This window comes from Galeopterus variegatus, unplaced genomic scaffold, assembly GCF_000696425.1.
Source record: "Galeopterus variegatus unplaced genomic scaffold, G_variegatus-3.0.2 Scaffold45, whole genome shotgun sequence".
NCBI lineage: Eukaryota > Metazoa > Chordata > Mammalia > Dermoptera > Cynocephalidae > Galeopterus > Galeopterus variegatus.
In genome coordinates, this window is record NW_007726156.1 from 213321 (window position 1) to 228768 (window position 15448).

The following is a 15448-nucleotide window of genomic DNA, read 5'->3' on the forward strand; positions in this document are numbered from 1 at the left end:
GATATATATATATATATATATATATATATATTTTTTTTTTTTTTTTTTTTAAAAATGACCGGAAAGGGGATCTCAACCCTTGGCTTGGTGTTGTCAGCACCACGCTCAGCCAGTGAGCAAACCGGCCGTCCCTATATAGGATTCAAACCCGCGGCCTTGGTGTTATCAGCACCGCACTCTACCAAGTGAGCCACAGGCCGGCCCAAGAAGATTTATATTTTTTAGTAGATTTATGCTAACAGAAAGAGAAAGTAGCTGATGATGGGTAGGGGGAGATATCTCCCAAAACAGGACATTTTGGGAATGAGAGGGGACCAGAGGAAGTAATGGGATTGAAGTGGGGTTAAAATTTTAAACATATATTAGTTCATTTGATCCTAACAACAATATTGTAAAGTGGGTATGTAGGAGACATAATTATTTCCATTTTGAAAATGAAGAGATGGAAAGGTTTATTGGTCAGTGCTGGAGTCTGATCTGGAACTCAAGCACTTTCTGACTTCCAGCTGCTCGTGCCTCCTCCTGATAAGGTCTTAGCACAGACAGTTCTCAGTGGTTTACCTTGGATTGTCCATTCTGTATGTCAGGTCATTTCTCTCATTGTCTGATCCCTAGGATAAAGAAGAGCCTATTACTGACCCTCTTCTTCTTTCTTCCAACAGATCTGCCAGTTCCTGCAAGGAGCCAAGATCACGAGGCTGCAGGATCAGCAGGTTCCCTATGCAGTCAAGGGGAACCAGTGGGTGGGCTATGACGACGTTGAGAGTATAGAGACCAAGGTAGGTAGGCAAGATGGTCTAGAACAGAGGGATACTCCTCTGGGTGGGGAGTTGTTATAGGTGGAAAAATGCCTCAATGCTCTATATTGAAAGAGAGAAGCTTCTGGGGCCCCAGGCTCTAGGATGGGATCCAATGGCCTCTGTAGCCTAAATCTAGTGGTAACTCTAAGTCACACCTGTGAGCACCTGTGGTACAGGCAGGAGAATTGGAAAGGATGCAAGGAAGAACTGAGAATAAGTGGAGAAGTGAGGAGTGGAGAGAAAGGAGGAGTGAGAGGGAGAAGGAATAAAGGAAAGATTGGTGTCTGTATATACATGGTTATCCGCCTTGTCGGTTATCTCAGGACAACTCCTTCAGTCCTTATCAAGGGTTACCTATCTAGGAGGCTCCAGATTTCTGACCCTACCAGTTCTTAGACCTTGGTAAGACATTTGTTTGCCTTCAGGGCTTAGGGCAGGAAGGCTGCGTAAGTGTAATTGATAACCCCAGGGCACTTGTCTTGCTAAGGGCTCCCTAGTTATGAAGCTTTAGAGTTTTCACAACCTCCAAGAATGCTGGACCTGGAGTGTGGTGACTCCGTGAGCCAGAATGAGAGCAGCTAAAAGTCAGTGGTCCTCTCCTTCCATCCCTGAGAAACCTCTTGCTTCAAGGACTCTCTAATTCCTTAAAACCAATAAGTCTACTGCTGCATTCTAAGCTCAAGCCCTCATCTGAACCTGACTTAGTCATGGCACTTAAGGGCCTCCTATAATTTCTGTATGTCCCTTTCTGCCTCCCACAGGTTCAATTTCTAAAGACTTTAAATCTGGGAGGGGCTGTGATCTGGTCTATTGACATGGATGACTTCACTGGCAAATCGTGCAACCAGGGCCCCTACCCTCTTGTCCAAGCTGTCAAGAGAAACCTTGGCTCCCTGTGAAGGTAACAGAGTCTGGGCTGGGCCTGGCAATGGGTGGAGAGATGGCAGAGCAGGGCACAGGAGACTGGAGGGGACTGTGTTCACATATCTGGACCGATCCTTTCTCATGCTCTTTTATATCTTCTGCATGTTTTCTTATCAATTAGGTGGGGCCTGTCCTTTTGGTAGGCTTCCCATAGACTTTTAAAATAATAAAAATAGTAATTTTGGCTGCCATTTATTGAGCACAGTGTGAGCTAAGGGCTTTGTTTACACATATGAGGGAAATAAATATTGATCCCACCCCAATTCTCGGTTACAAAAACATCAGCATGTTTTAATTTCCTGAATCAGAATAAATTTGACCCTATGCTCTCATCTCACTGGACTGATGAGAAATCCAATCTCAGTCATTACCTACTCGTTACCCTCCCCCCACCTATAGCTGATCTTACTTAGTCTAGACATCTGGGAGATGTGCTCCTTCCCAAGCGTACCTGGGACCTTGAAGGCAGTGGCTCTGCTGCTGCTCCATCCCGGGACCCCGGACTCCCTGAGCGCACTGGAGATCCTCTCGTGCAGGTGGAGCCTGTGCTGACCAACCAGCCATGCTGAGACCCATTGACTCTAGGGCAGAGTGTGGCAGAGCGGGGGTCTGGGCTCACTGCAGACAACTAACGAGAACCAGCCATGCTTTCCTGGGGAAGGGTCCAGAACGGTTTGAAAACTCCTGGCTGACTGGCCAGCTCTGAGCATCCATGGCTTAATAACTTGATTCAGGCCTCAGATTACTGAGTTGAGCTTTGAAATACTCTCCCTTTTGTTTCCAGGCTTAATTTGCAGCAGAGCTGGCAAGTGAGCTTGCTGCCTGCTTCCTGCTCCCTCTCCAGGATCAGGGTTTCCCCAGACTCCAGGGCTTTCTCTTCCAGGCCCTCCCTGACTTTCTCTCAGACCTTGGATTGGGCCTGGCTTTGCTCTCCTGCAGCTGTGGCCTTGTCGCCCTGAGGCACAATTAAAAAAATCATTTTACTCCAGCCAGTGTGGACTCATTTGTTCAGTCCTCAACCCTGTGTATAGAGTTGTCCTGCCCTTACTAATTTTGGGGCCCAGGGCTAGGGTACAAATGGAGGCCTGCATATCCCATGTTTAGATATTAAAAAGAGCTAACATACTATTAAAAAATGACGTATGATCCTACATTAACAAATATGACTTCACAACAACCTAGAAGATCAGGTTTGAATTTAGAATTCTCAGACTCCTCGGAATTCCCCACCAGAATATGGCAGCGGCTGCCCTCGGCTCCCAGTCCACGGGCAACCCCCTTCCCTTCCCACATTCAGCTCTGTCTCACTGAGCAGGGGCCTCATGTCATACTTGTGGACATCTCAGGCTTTGCATCCAAGCTTTGTATCCAAGCTTTGTTTACACCCCACCTTTACCCCCCAACACACACACAAGAGCCTGTTGGCCAGGCATGTGCACAGCAGCGTTGTTGCCTACCCTCAATGTTGGTGGACCCAGGGAGAAGGCCTGTGCAGACCCTGAAAGTGGGCACAGGCTATTAGGGCTATGTGGGCAGGAATCCTGGGTATCCGGATGGTGGTTTGAAAGAGGAGGGATGAGCTCCAGGTGGGTGTGTCCCTAGCCCTGCAGTCTCCTCACCTCATGAGTAGGGGTGCAGCTGGGAGAGGACCAGAGTGGGACCCTCTAAAGCAGGGAAAGCAGTTTATGGCCCATGGGTCAAACACAGCCCACTGCTTATTTTTGTAAATAAAATTTTATTGGAACACAGCCATGCCCAATTTGTTTCCATATTGTTTGTATCCACTTTCTATCTACGATGGCAGAGTTGAAAAATTGTAACAGAAAGACTATAGCCTGTAAGGCCTACAATATCTACTACCTGGTCCTTTATGGAAAAGTTTGCCGACACTTTCTCTAAAGCATGATGCCCATAGCAGGGACCCCTCTTGCCCAGGACTAAGGTCAGACACCTTAATTTTAGGATGTACTGTTTTCCCCCATTCTCCCATTTCTCTTCCAATCTTTTCCTTCTAGAAAAATGATTTTTATCCTGACCTTTGAACAACACTTTCATGCACATATTTAATCCTCATGGCTGGTGAAGTAGATCGTAATTAGCCCAGTTTTCAGATGAACTAACTGGAGCTCAAGGAGTGTAAGGACATCTGTCTGATGAGTGGTGGCAACTAGATTGAATCTCAGAACATGGCAGCACCAAAATTTCTGTGGAGGAGGAGATTAGAGGTGGCTACATGATCTGATGGGGAATACAGGTGGGAATACTAGGAGACTTGTTTCACAATTGCTTTGAGTATCCCCTATGACTGAGAGAACAACGGACATACATACCAAAGGACGGGGATGGCACACACTGATGGACAGTAGGGAAAACTAGTCTCCAAGTTTCCCGAAATGCTTTTCCAGTGCTCAGATCTTCTTTCTACAAGGTAGACATTTCTTGGAGCACCTCTCTGACTTTCTAGCTCTGGGTCAGTCCTTTGCTCTCTCTGGTAATCAAGTTCTAGAGAAGCAGAAGAGCAGGATAATCAAGAACACAGTCTGGAGTCAGATCTCCTGGGTTCACACTGGCTTTGTCAGTCACCTACTGGCTATGTGACCTTGGGCAAGACCTTCTCTGAGCCCTGGTTTTCACATTTCTAAAATGGGGACAAGGGCACCTACTCCCAGTGACATGATGGTTAATATTTACAAAGCATTTGCACCCGTGCCTGACACATAATGAGCATTACTTGTGTGTTGTCACTTTCATTAAAAGAAAAACTTTAGACCAATAAATTTGACAGAGTTTATCTGAGCAAAGATCAATTCATAAATCAGGCAGCACTTAGAACCAGGAGAGGTTCAGAGAGCTCTGCTCTGCAGTGTGGGCAGTGAGTATTTACAGACAGAACAGGGAAGTAAAGTACAGGCGGAGCTTGACTAGTTACAGCTAGGAATTTGCCATATTTGGACATGATCTGATGAGCCGGCTGCTTGTGATTGCCTGATATCCAACTAGCTGTTACAAAAAAATATACTGCTAAATATACTGCTAGACTAGGTTTCCGCTTGTTTACATACTAAGTTAGGTTGCAGTTTCTTATACAGGAACTCGAAGTATAGAGACATCCTCAGGCCAAATTTAATTTAACACTTCCATCATCCTGCTGTTGAAGTGGGCACAAGATGGGCCATGAACAGCTAGCTGCCTGACACATTAACCTTGACCTTGCATGGAGCCTAAGAGCCCATTAAAGTTCTGTATCTTGGGCTTCAAGCCCTGAGCTCTGTGGTTCCTCTTGCGTCCTCTGCTGTGAGGAGAAAACCATTTACTTTGCAAACATCCTGGAGAAGGTTAGGATCAGGGCTTCTCCTTTGACTGGGGTTGGGGTGGGACCCTGGTCAGCCTTTTTTTGTTTTTCCTCTTTTTTCCCCCAGACAACCCCTCTGAGGAGATCTTTGAAGACTAAGAGTCTTCTGCCAAAGAGGAAGCACATCTTAGAGTTGCACAGGGGTGGGTGAGAGTCAGAAGGTCATATGAACCCCGCCCCCAGAGGCAGGCTGTCTCTGCTTGGATCACAGCTCTGCTACTTCTCAGAGTGAGCTTTGGCAGTTTGTGTAGTTTCCCTGTGCCTCAGTTTTCCTAATCCATGAAACAGATGATAATAATAGCATCTGCCTCAAGGAGTAGTTTGGTTTAAATAAATTAATACATGTGAAGCACCTGACACATTGTAAGTACTGAATGAATGTTAGCTATTATTATTTTCAATACTGGTCCAATGCTAGTTAGTCAGTACCTCCAGTTATGGGCAGTCTTCTAGGGTTCGGGCAAAGGCTAGGCTGAATCAGAAGCCTGGGAAGAATGGGGGAAGATTATGGGTGACAGCACTGGGAGTACCATCAGCCCTGCATGACCACATCCTTGTACTGAAGCCTCTAGGATCCATTCTTGTCTTCTCTGTGAATCCAAATTGCCTCTAAATGGGTCTGGGATTGAAGTGTCCAAGGACGTAATCAACATCTTTCAGAAAATCTTGAAAACTTACACCTGGTAGACCTCTAAGTAGGAGATATCTCACATGTGCTTGGAATGCAGCCAGCACCACCACCTTCTCTTAGAAGGGATTTTAGTCAGGCTGCATAGATGTCGTGGGGCTGGTGTCAATGCCAAGGGTAAAAGCAAGCCTGCCTTGGAGAGGAGTGGACCACACCTTTTCTCCTCTCATTGTCTTCTGGGGCTGAGAGACCCTCAGACATGGCCTGGAAACCTGTGATGTGGCATCTTGGTGGGCTTCCTGTAGGTGGAATCCCTTTCTGTATGAGTAGTAAGGCTGGGGATGGAGTGAAGGAAGGCAAGTCCTAAAATATTGTGATTCTCAGAGCCTCAATCCAGGAGCATTTTTGCAGCTGTCTTTTCTCTAATGTATGTGGTTCCCTGGGACTTTGTCCCAGGACTTGCAGCTTCTCCTTTTTGAGTCAAAGCCTAATTAGAAATGTCTGTCCCAGGTCAATTTCCTCTGTTCTCTGTAAACTAGACAATCTTCAAATAAAGAGAAGTAACCTTGGAAAACGATGCTCTCTTACTCCAAACCTGATGAAAACTCACACACGTGTAGCCACTACCCAACATCTGTTGCTACAATAGAATCAAGGGGTGTGATCTGGGCAGGAGCTCCCCACCCTTGTGCCCCAAGGATATAGCCCAGTCAAACGGTTGCCCTAGGATCCAGCTGGTCTCTTATGACATGTGGGGCCTACTCTGACCTGTAATGATCTTGGACCCTAGGTCAGCCTCCTATGTGTGCCAGATATGCCATTCTCTTAAATGTTCCTTCAGCCAACTGCCTTTTAAAGCTGTTCTCAAAGAATCTCCATTGTGTCCTTGTATTGATTACCCAAGACAGAAAACACAGATAAGATTCAGAGGGTGAAGGGGAGCCATGTGCTACCCCTACCCCTTTCTTCCTGATGTATCAACTTGCCTACAGGAGGGAGCCAGGTATAGCGTGGAGGGCCAGCAATGCTCCCTATAAAAAGCTGTTAAGTGCCCATTCAGACTGGAACTCACATCTCGGACTCCGCATCCAAATGGACAAACTGCTGGTAGTCTGTTCCAGGCGAGCGAGCTGAGCCTTCAGAGCACCTGCTTTTTCTCCTCCATTCACTCTCTGTGCCCTCCTCTACTCCTGTGCTCCAGGTCTGCATTGTCTCCTTCCTCTCTCGCAGCTTCCTGGGGTTCATAACATAGTGGGAAAGGAAGGAAAGGCCCACTGAGCACCTGAGGGCTTCATACGGGAGGGAAAGTGGGTAACTCTGGTGGAGTGGGATGAAGCCATGCCGCCCTCTCCCCCTCTCCACCCATGTAAAATGATAGAAGATGCGGGCCGGCCCTTCCCTTTCCAACGTTCTGTGGTTCCTCCTCAGTGCCAGCCACAGAGCAGGAGCTCAACACGTGCACTTCATCAAATACCAGGAGCGATTAGCGGAAAACATGAATGAGGCAGATGTTCTGAATGTAGTACTCTGGGAGCAGGTGTGAGGAGGTTGGGAGGGAGGCAGAAAAGTCTTAAGGAGTTCATGCAGCTCCCCCAGGACTAACTTGTTACTCAGAGAGGATGACCAAACTGTGGGTAGGAGCCCACGAGAAAGACCGGTGGGCCAGGCACAGCAGCACATCTGGGTGTGGTTGAGTGGCTTGGAAGGGAATAAAATTTAGAAGCATCATCTGAGTTGAAAAGCAGAATGAAGTTGGTTCTGGAAAAGCTGACTCTAGTTCTGAGTGTGAAGAGACTGCTGTGCAAGGGCCCTCCACCTGAAACCACCCCTTCTCCACCTCCAATGCCCTCCCCACCAATCTGGCTTATCTTCAGGTCTGTTCACTCAGCACATATTGATGGAGAGTTGGCTATGTCCTGGGCACTATGCTGTGTCATGGTTACTTGAAAGTGTAAGCATAGCCCCTGCCCTCAAGGAGTTCACTTCTCATGGGTGGACCAGCAAACAATGATCCTTCAGTGTGAAGGGTGCTGTGATAGAGATACGCACAAAATAAGAGGAGCCTAGAGGGAGAAGCAGGAGGCCCAGTCCAAAAGTCACCTCTCTTGGCAAGTCTTCCCTGACCTCTGTTTTCCATAATACTCAGTTCTTATCTGGGTTTTATCACTTGTCACATTTGCATTGCACCTATGTGCTTACAGGTTTGAGTTCCTCACCAGGCTGTGAACTCTTTGAGGAAGGGACCCTGTCTAGTTTTCTTTTTATCTCCAGCACCAGTACTTAATAAGGATTTGTTGAAAGAATAGCAACAAATCCTCTTTGTTCCTGAGCTGTCAACCATCATCTGAGCTTCCAGGTAGCTAACTAAATACCTACAATAGCCATCTTCTCCAAAAGCATCAGTCAGGAGCCTATGTTGGGAAAGGACTTATAGAGCAGAGGGGCAGGGCCCAGCTCCCCTTCTCCACTTACGACCAGTGCTGCCCCAGGCCTGCTCCTTCCCAGCAAGGGAAAGGATGACCCTGGCACCCTCTGACCAAGGTCTCTTTTCTTCTTCAGTGCTAGCCCTCTGGCTTCAGCTGGGTAAGTACCCCATGTGAGGGTGGGGGTACCAGAGTACCCTGGGGAGGGACATTAGTCAGGGCAGGGCCCAACCTTTTATTGCCCTGCCATTCCAGGTGCAGCAACCAAAATTGTCTGTTACTTTACCAGCTGGATCCAGTACCACCCTGGGACTGCCCACTCCATGCCCGAGAATGTGGACCCTTGCTTCTGCAAGCACATCATCTATGCCTTCGCTGGCATGGCCGACAACAGATCACAACCATCGAGTGGGATGATGAGGCCCTCTCTGCCAGCATCAATGGCCTTAAGAACTAGTGAGTTCTGGGTTTGGGCTCTGTGCTGGGTGGGAGGTTTTCCTGTGAGCCTTTCAGAATTTCCCCCCAAGAGACACTGGCGCCAGAATCTTAGCCTCTGAGTGCTGCTCACAGTCATTCTTCCAGGAGAGGCGGGTTGCTACTGCCGTTTTTCTGGATTATTTTCTAACCAGATCCTCAGCGTTGTATCCTATGTGTCCCCGGAGGTGCCATCCACAAGGGATTCACTATGATCAGTGTCCCCCAAAGCTTGCCATGTTGTGGTGTGGCCGCACACCAACCTGTGAATTAGCTACCAATTTAACCTAAAGTGGTTCTTGTGCCAGTTAAATGCTTAGCATATTTATGGGGTGACTACTACATGCTAGGCATTAACTAAGTGCTTTTCATTTATTATTTTATGTACTTTCACCACAAACATTATGAAGTGGGCATATTAAAACCATTTTAAAGTTGAGGAAAGTTTGTCATGGAGAGGTTAAAAGCTTTCTCTAGCCCAGGAATAGAACCCAGAACCCAGGAATACCAGATCAACTTATCAGACAGGTTGACACTTTCATTCTGTTGGGAATCCAGTGGGTCGGTTTTACGGTCCTGTTGCCAGGATCTGGGGTCCTGCTGGGAGACACCATGGTATAAAGGAGTTAGTTTTGAATCCTGGCGCTGCCACCTTACCAGCTGGCTGAGTTCAATCTCTCTGAATATCACTTAAAGGTGAATTGAGATTAGCAGTCCCTGCCTTGTGGGATTGTAAGGGTTACAGGAACAATGCATGTAAATTGCCTGGCATTTAGTGGACACTCAGTAAATAGTAGACCCTCCCACTGCCCCATTCCTTGCTCTTTTCTTTAGGAGACTCAGACTTTCAGCTTGTTGGCCTCGTGTATCCCAGCAGCTTCAGCCCCCCTACTGCTGTGCTAAGGAGCTGCTTTTCAGCTCCCCTGTCCTCCCTAGGATGCCCTGTCTCTTCTTCTCTCGAAGCTCCCTGCTGTACCAGGATCCATCCGCCCACTCGCAGAGTTGGGAGCAAGAACTTGTCTAATGAGTATTTATACTGTGCCCTGGAGGTACCCCCAGCAAGAGGGCATCTTGTTCCCCCAGAGAGCTGTGCTCCCAACACAAGGCTTGATGTGGGATGTAAGAGTGGAAGGATTGACCAGCAGATGCCATCTCCTTGCAGTGGAATTTCTCTACATTGGTGTTTTTCTATCTCTAGTAACACGGAGCTGAAAACCCTGCTCTCTGTTGGTGACTGGAATTGTGGAACCCAGGGATGAGACCTTGTGTTCATGGTTGAGTCACTTCCAGATTATTCAGCTTCTTCCAAACACCAAGGGCTCTGAGTTTCTCCAAAGTGGGTGGCCCTGGGGACTCAGACCTCAGGTTAGACATCCCAGGACTCTTTTCTGACCAACTCTCCCTGAAGTCTATTCTTCCTCTGTCATAGCTCTTACCACACTGTATTTTAATTGCCTGTTTACTTATCTATACCTTTCTCTGTATGAGCTCCTCCAGGGCAGAAACTATTTTATTCACCACTATACCCCAGCAATGTTGAATGAATGACTGAATAACCGAATGTGTGTCCAGGCAAATAGTCAGGAGGCTAAAAGACAACACAGTATCCAGGATCTCAGGCCACTACTTTTTCCTCCTATGTCCCCCTAAAGTGCTCCATGGGAGAATCCTGCCCTTGAGAGAGTCCATGTCAGAGGCTGTCACTGCCACTAAGATCATAATGTTAACTCCAGCTTCTCAGACATGGTGACCACTGCTGAGGACCATCAGACCTGCCTCCAGTTGGCCTCATGGTTTCTGAAGAAGTACAACTTTGATGCGGTGGACAAAGATTGGGAGCATCCCAGCAACCGCGGCAGCCCAGCAGACACCCAGCAGCTCTTCACTGTCCTGTTGAAGATGACTCACCCTTGCTGTGTCCAGATAACACAGTATCGGGCACACGGTGGGCCAGAATAAGGCCTCTATCTGCAGAGGGGTTCTAGGAGAGGCTGAACGCACTCCAACCTGTGTGCTTCAAAGCCTGCTTTCTTTAGCACAAAACCAGATCTCTCTTTTGAGGAAAACTCACATTGGCTGAGTTATAGAGGCTGGTGCGAGACAGCATCATGAATGTTGACAGATTTATAGTTAGGAATGTAACTTTGAGCACCAGTGCTTGATTTAATACTCTTATTTCCTTTTCTTCCATCACTGATTTTTCTTATTATTAGATTCAATCACGTACAGTTTGTAGGGCTGGGAGCCATTTTTTCCTCTTTAATATAACTTTTCTTCTTTTCTATTTTTCTGTTCTAGACATTATTTGTTCATTTTAAAGCTTACTTCTCAGAAGACGACCAAATTCTCCTCATTTCCAAGTTTTTGGGAGACAACTCACTCTTGCGCCCAGAGACCAACAACAGCTTTTGGACCAGAGGACTCTGAACTGAGCACTTCACAGTTTCCTTCATGAGAACTGCGACCTCATTACATGCTCACTGGTTCCCCCAGCCTGAGTCCAGTGTCTCCTGTTTCACAGGAAATGTATAAGGCTTTTGAGCAAGAGACCACCCAGAGCAACAAGCCCAGTTTGCTGATTTCTGCTGCTGTGTTGGCTGGTGAAGGTACAACTGAGACTACTTACCAGATTCCTGAGGTGTCTAAATAAGTAGACCCCATGCCCAGGAGCTCATGTTCAGAGCTAAGTGACCCCAGGATCTTTCCCACATACCATTGACCAATGCTCAGTTACCCTGGATAGACAGGGCTGTATCTCAAAGGAATAAAATAATCTCAATGCCTAAGAAAGAGGCATGGGTAGCCAGCATAACAATAAACTTGTTTCTAAATCTATTTCCAAGGTTCTCCATAGTAAAAGACTGTTTGGAGAAGGTTACTTGAGTTTCAAGCTTCTACACGTCCTGAAGTTCTGAGTACAGGATATTGATTATGTGTGGAGTGCCTTCTATATACCAGGTGCTCTTGAGATAAAGGTCAAGAAGAATGGAATAAAGAATGATAATGCATAAGAGAATCCTTATGGCATAATTACAAACAGCACAATTGGCAGGGACTAAGAGCTTTAGGGGATGTGGGATAGAGAGATGATTTCCCTTGGGTCATTTCTGTCCTCTTGTGCCCTACCCCCACCACCCAAGGTATATGGACCTCATCAATGTGATGACCTATGACCTAAGGGGCTCCAGGGAGAGCTTCACAGTAGAGGACAGTCCCCTGTTTGCACCACCCAATGACAAGGGAGACTACAAATACTTCAACGTGTTGAGTAAGGAAGTGGATTCATCAGGCCAGTCCTAACAGATATCTTCAAAGCATGTCATGGGATCCCTGGCCTGGGACTGGAAGGGAGGCCAAGGAAGCTTGATGGACCACTAATGTTACCTACTTCCCTGTTCCATGACCAATTGTATCCATTCATCTTTCACAAAAAATGAAATAGAATACTGGTTTGGGATAATCCCATAAATTGGAGAATTTTTTAAAATACCGTTTCCATTTATGCTGGGAGTACATTTCATGTTCTATCTGCTCCCACTATTTCTTCTTTGTCCCATCCCACGAGGTTTGTCTTTCTAACTTGAGTGGCTTAGGTGGCTGTACTAATGAGTCTGCTTAATGGTCACTAGCTGGCTAAACATACTAGATGTGATTTCAGTGGAGATTTCAACCAAGAATTTTAAAATTGACACTGGACAGTCTCCCAGGTGGATATCCCATGCTCAAACAGTTATAAGCACCATATTAAGTCAGTTGGGAAGACAGGTGGATGCATGGCTGAGCTCCAGTCATGTCCCAAATGCCAAATCCAGTATCAGGGGGAGGAGGGTGACAGGACATTTCATCCGTAGTTGACACTGGACCCTGCTGCCTAAGTGATGGACCTCTTCACCATGGATACCTCTAACACCCAATTCTAGAAGGGAGGGTGCTTTTTTCTTTCTACTAGGTTAGGTTGGATTGTGGGTAGACCTTGACCGGATGCTGTATCTGGAGACACTGGGGAATTAGGCAGAAAATCTAAGCTGTTCCATGGCCTCTGGGAGCACACTCAACTGTGTCCTAATGGTATCTTCTTCACCTTGCCTCCAGAATTATGCAATGAAGTACTGGAAGAGCCAACGTGCCCCTGATAAGAAGCTAATGGTGGACTTTGGGGCCTATGCCTGCACCTTCATTCTCACTAACCCTGACAACCACAGCCTGGATGTTCCCACCTCTGGTCCTGGGACTGCTGGGCCCTATATTCAGGAGGCTGGGACTCTCGCCTACTTTGAGGTAATATTTTTAGAAGGCCCAGGGGACCAGGAAGACCCACTCTTCTTTGTTTCAAAGTTTGAAGATACATCCACGGAGAATGAATCTAAACTCTTATTTTTAACACAGGGTACCCTGTTGTTGACTGCACAGAGTGTATGTGGTAAGGAGAGAAGGGAAGAGTGAATGATTAATAAAATATCTTAAATTTTAACGTTTAAAATAAATATGCACCTTTAATACTAGCAGTAGATGACACTTACTGAGTATAAATGGAGAGCCAGGCTCTGTTCTAAGTGATTTTTATACATCTCACTTAATACAACAAACAATGAGTTAACAACGTTCTCCCCATGTTACACCAGAAGACACTGAGGCACAGAGAACTCAAGTAATTTGCTTAAGCTCTCAGAACTAGTAAGTAGTAGAGCTAGGATTCAAACTTCAGTTGTCCAGCTCTCAAACCTCAACCATTATGCTCCATTGTCCCCTTGTTAACTCTTCTGAAATGAAAGTCTTCAGATAAGAAGGACAGGCAGATTTATTTCAAAGAGAATGTGGGGCACAAGGCACAAAGAAGCTGCCTCATCCATCGTTGCACAGGTGATTATTGGCAGGCACAGGACTGGTATTCATGTCTCATCTCTTCATCTGATGTGTTCTGCTGTCCCACAGGGCAGGAAAGCAGGGCAGGGAGCTGGGCGAAACTGGAACCAGCTGTTCTTATTTCCAGTAAAGGGGAATAGAGTGGGGAGTGTATCCCAGGACAGAAGAGGAGGGGGAAGTGGCCGAGTAGAGCAGGGCCCATCTGAGCTGTGACTGCTCCTCCTGCATCTGCCCCAATCTGCTCCTTCCTGAATGGAGCCACCCAGGTGGGGAATGCCCCTCAGGAGGTGCCCTATGCCTACAAGGGGAACCAGTGGATTGGTTATGACAACCCCAGGAGCTTTGCCCTCAAGGTGAGGCCTTCCACACCCTTCCTTCTGCATGTCTTGGAGAGGTAGAGAACCTACTCTCCCAGAGTTTTTGAATTGCAACCTCAGGAGACACCTAAGGAACCGGCCCAGTTTTGATGGAATCCTATATTATTACCAATCTGGTGGGAAAATCCGGCGCGCCAGCGGGTGATCATCAACATTGCTGGGCTGAGGTTTGAGACTCAGCTCAGAACCCTCGATCAGTTCCCAGAGACGCTCCTGGGAGACCGGGAGAAAAGGATGCAGTTCTTTGACTCCATGAGAAATGAATATTTCTTTGACCGGAACCGGCCCAGTTTTGATGGAATCCTATATTATTACCAATCTGGTGGGAAAATCCGGCGCCCAGCCAATGTCCCTATCGATGTCTTTGCTGATGAGATTTCCTTTTATGAGCTGGGTAACGAGGCTATGGACCAGTTCCGAGAGGACGAAGGCTTCATCAAAGACCCTGAAACACTGCTCCCCACCAATGACTTCCACCGGCAGTTCTGGCTCCTCTTCAAGTACCCTGAGAGCTCCAGTGCTGCCCGTGGTGTGGCTGTGGTCTCGGTGTTGGTTGTGGTCATCTCCATCACAATCTTCTGCCTGGAGACACTGCCAGAGTTCCGGGAGGATAGGGAGCTGAAGGTGGTCAGGGACCCCAGCCTCAACACGAGCAGGACCGTCCTCTCCCACGCCCTGTTCACTGACCCTTTCTTCATGGTGGAGTCCACCTGCATCGCGTGGTTCACCTTGGAACTGTTGCTCCGGTTCGTGGTCTGCCCCAGCAAGACCGACTTCTTCAGGAACATCATGAACATCATCGACATCATTTCCATCACCCCCTACTTCGCAACTCTCATCACAGAGCTGGTGCAGGACACAGAGCCGAGCGCCCAGCAGAACATGTCCCTGGCCATCCTGAGGATCATCCGGCTGGTGAGGGTCTTCCGCATCTTCAAGCTCTCCCGCCTGCTTGCCCTCCCTGTGCCTGTCATCGTCTCCAACTTCAACTACTTCTACCACCGGGAGACCGAGAATGAGGAGAAGCAAAACATCCCGGGAGAAATCGAAAGAATCCTCATCCTCAACAGCGCGGGCTCAAGAACGGGCAGCACAGACTCTCTCAGTGAGACCAGGGGCGGCTGTTCCACGGAGAAGTCCAGCAAGTGATCGGTCCAAGGCTTCTTGGGTCCCTGTGTGTTTCTCCCTCTCTCCTTCCCTCCCTGTCCTCTCACTCTCTGTCTTTCCAAAAGCCAAAATTTACCTTTTGTGACCAACAGGCCATCTTTGACTGCAAGCTGTTTTAATAAACCCACACTTCCGCTGCACTTTCTAAGATGTTTCTTCTCAACTAACCATAGGAAGATTTCATTCTCCTTTCCTGTGAAGGGGGAGTTCAGGTCCCCAGACCAAAGACATCGGCATCACCTGAGGGCATGAAAATGCAGAATCCAGACCTACCCAGACCTACTGAATCAGAATCTGCATTTTAGCAAGATCCCAGATGATTTACTTGCACATTAAAGATTTTAAAGCACTAGTTTTGGTGTTCCTAAGAGGAAGCATATTAAAAAGCCAGGAGCTGCTGTGAGCAATGAATAGAGCTCAGAGTTGTATAGTAGTAATAA

General features: G+C 47.3%; 3 protein-coding genes across 3 annotated transcripts in view; all 3 read left to right on the top strand.

Annotated features, from left to right (window-relative positions):
* Positions 1–2712, top strand: part of CHI3L2 (chitinase 3-like 2) — a 13459-nt gene extending 10747 nt beyond the window's left edge. Inside the window, exons 9-11 of the mRNA XM_008571875.1 lie at positions 663–779; positions 1562–1701; positions 2509–2712. Coding sequence (XP_008570097.1) covers positions 663–779; positions 1562–1699 — 255 coding nt within the window. The 3' untranslated portion in view covers positions 1700–1701; positions 2509–2712. The remainder of the gene's footprint in view (positions 1–662; positions 780–1561; positions 1702–2508) is intronic.
* Positions 2713–8220: 5508 nt separating this feature from the next.
* The window catches only part of LOC103589972 (acidic mammalian chitinase-like), a 34992-nt gene continuing 27764 nt past the window's right edge, over positions 8221–15448 (top strand). The window contains 9 exon segments of the mRNA XM_008572077.1: positions 8221–8287; positions 8383–8517; positions 8520–8583; positions 9800–9853; positions 10335–10532; positions 11095–11193; positions 11742–11877; positions 12694–12878; positions 13700–13817. Coding sequence (XP_008570299.1) covers positions 8221–8287; positions 8383–8517; positions 8520–8583; positions 9800–9853; positions 10335–10532; positions 11095–11193; positions 11742–11877; positions 12694–12878; positions 13700–13817 — 1056 coding nt within the window.
* On the top strand, positions 13965–15045 carry LOC103589964 (potassium voltage-gated channel subfamily A member 10; the record flags this gene model as incomplete). The annotated part of the gene is made up of 1 exon (XM_008572066.1): positions 13965–15045. A coding segment is annotated over one exon (1026 nt), but the record flags the coding sequence as incomplete, so codon positions are not given.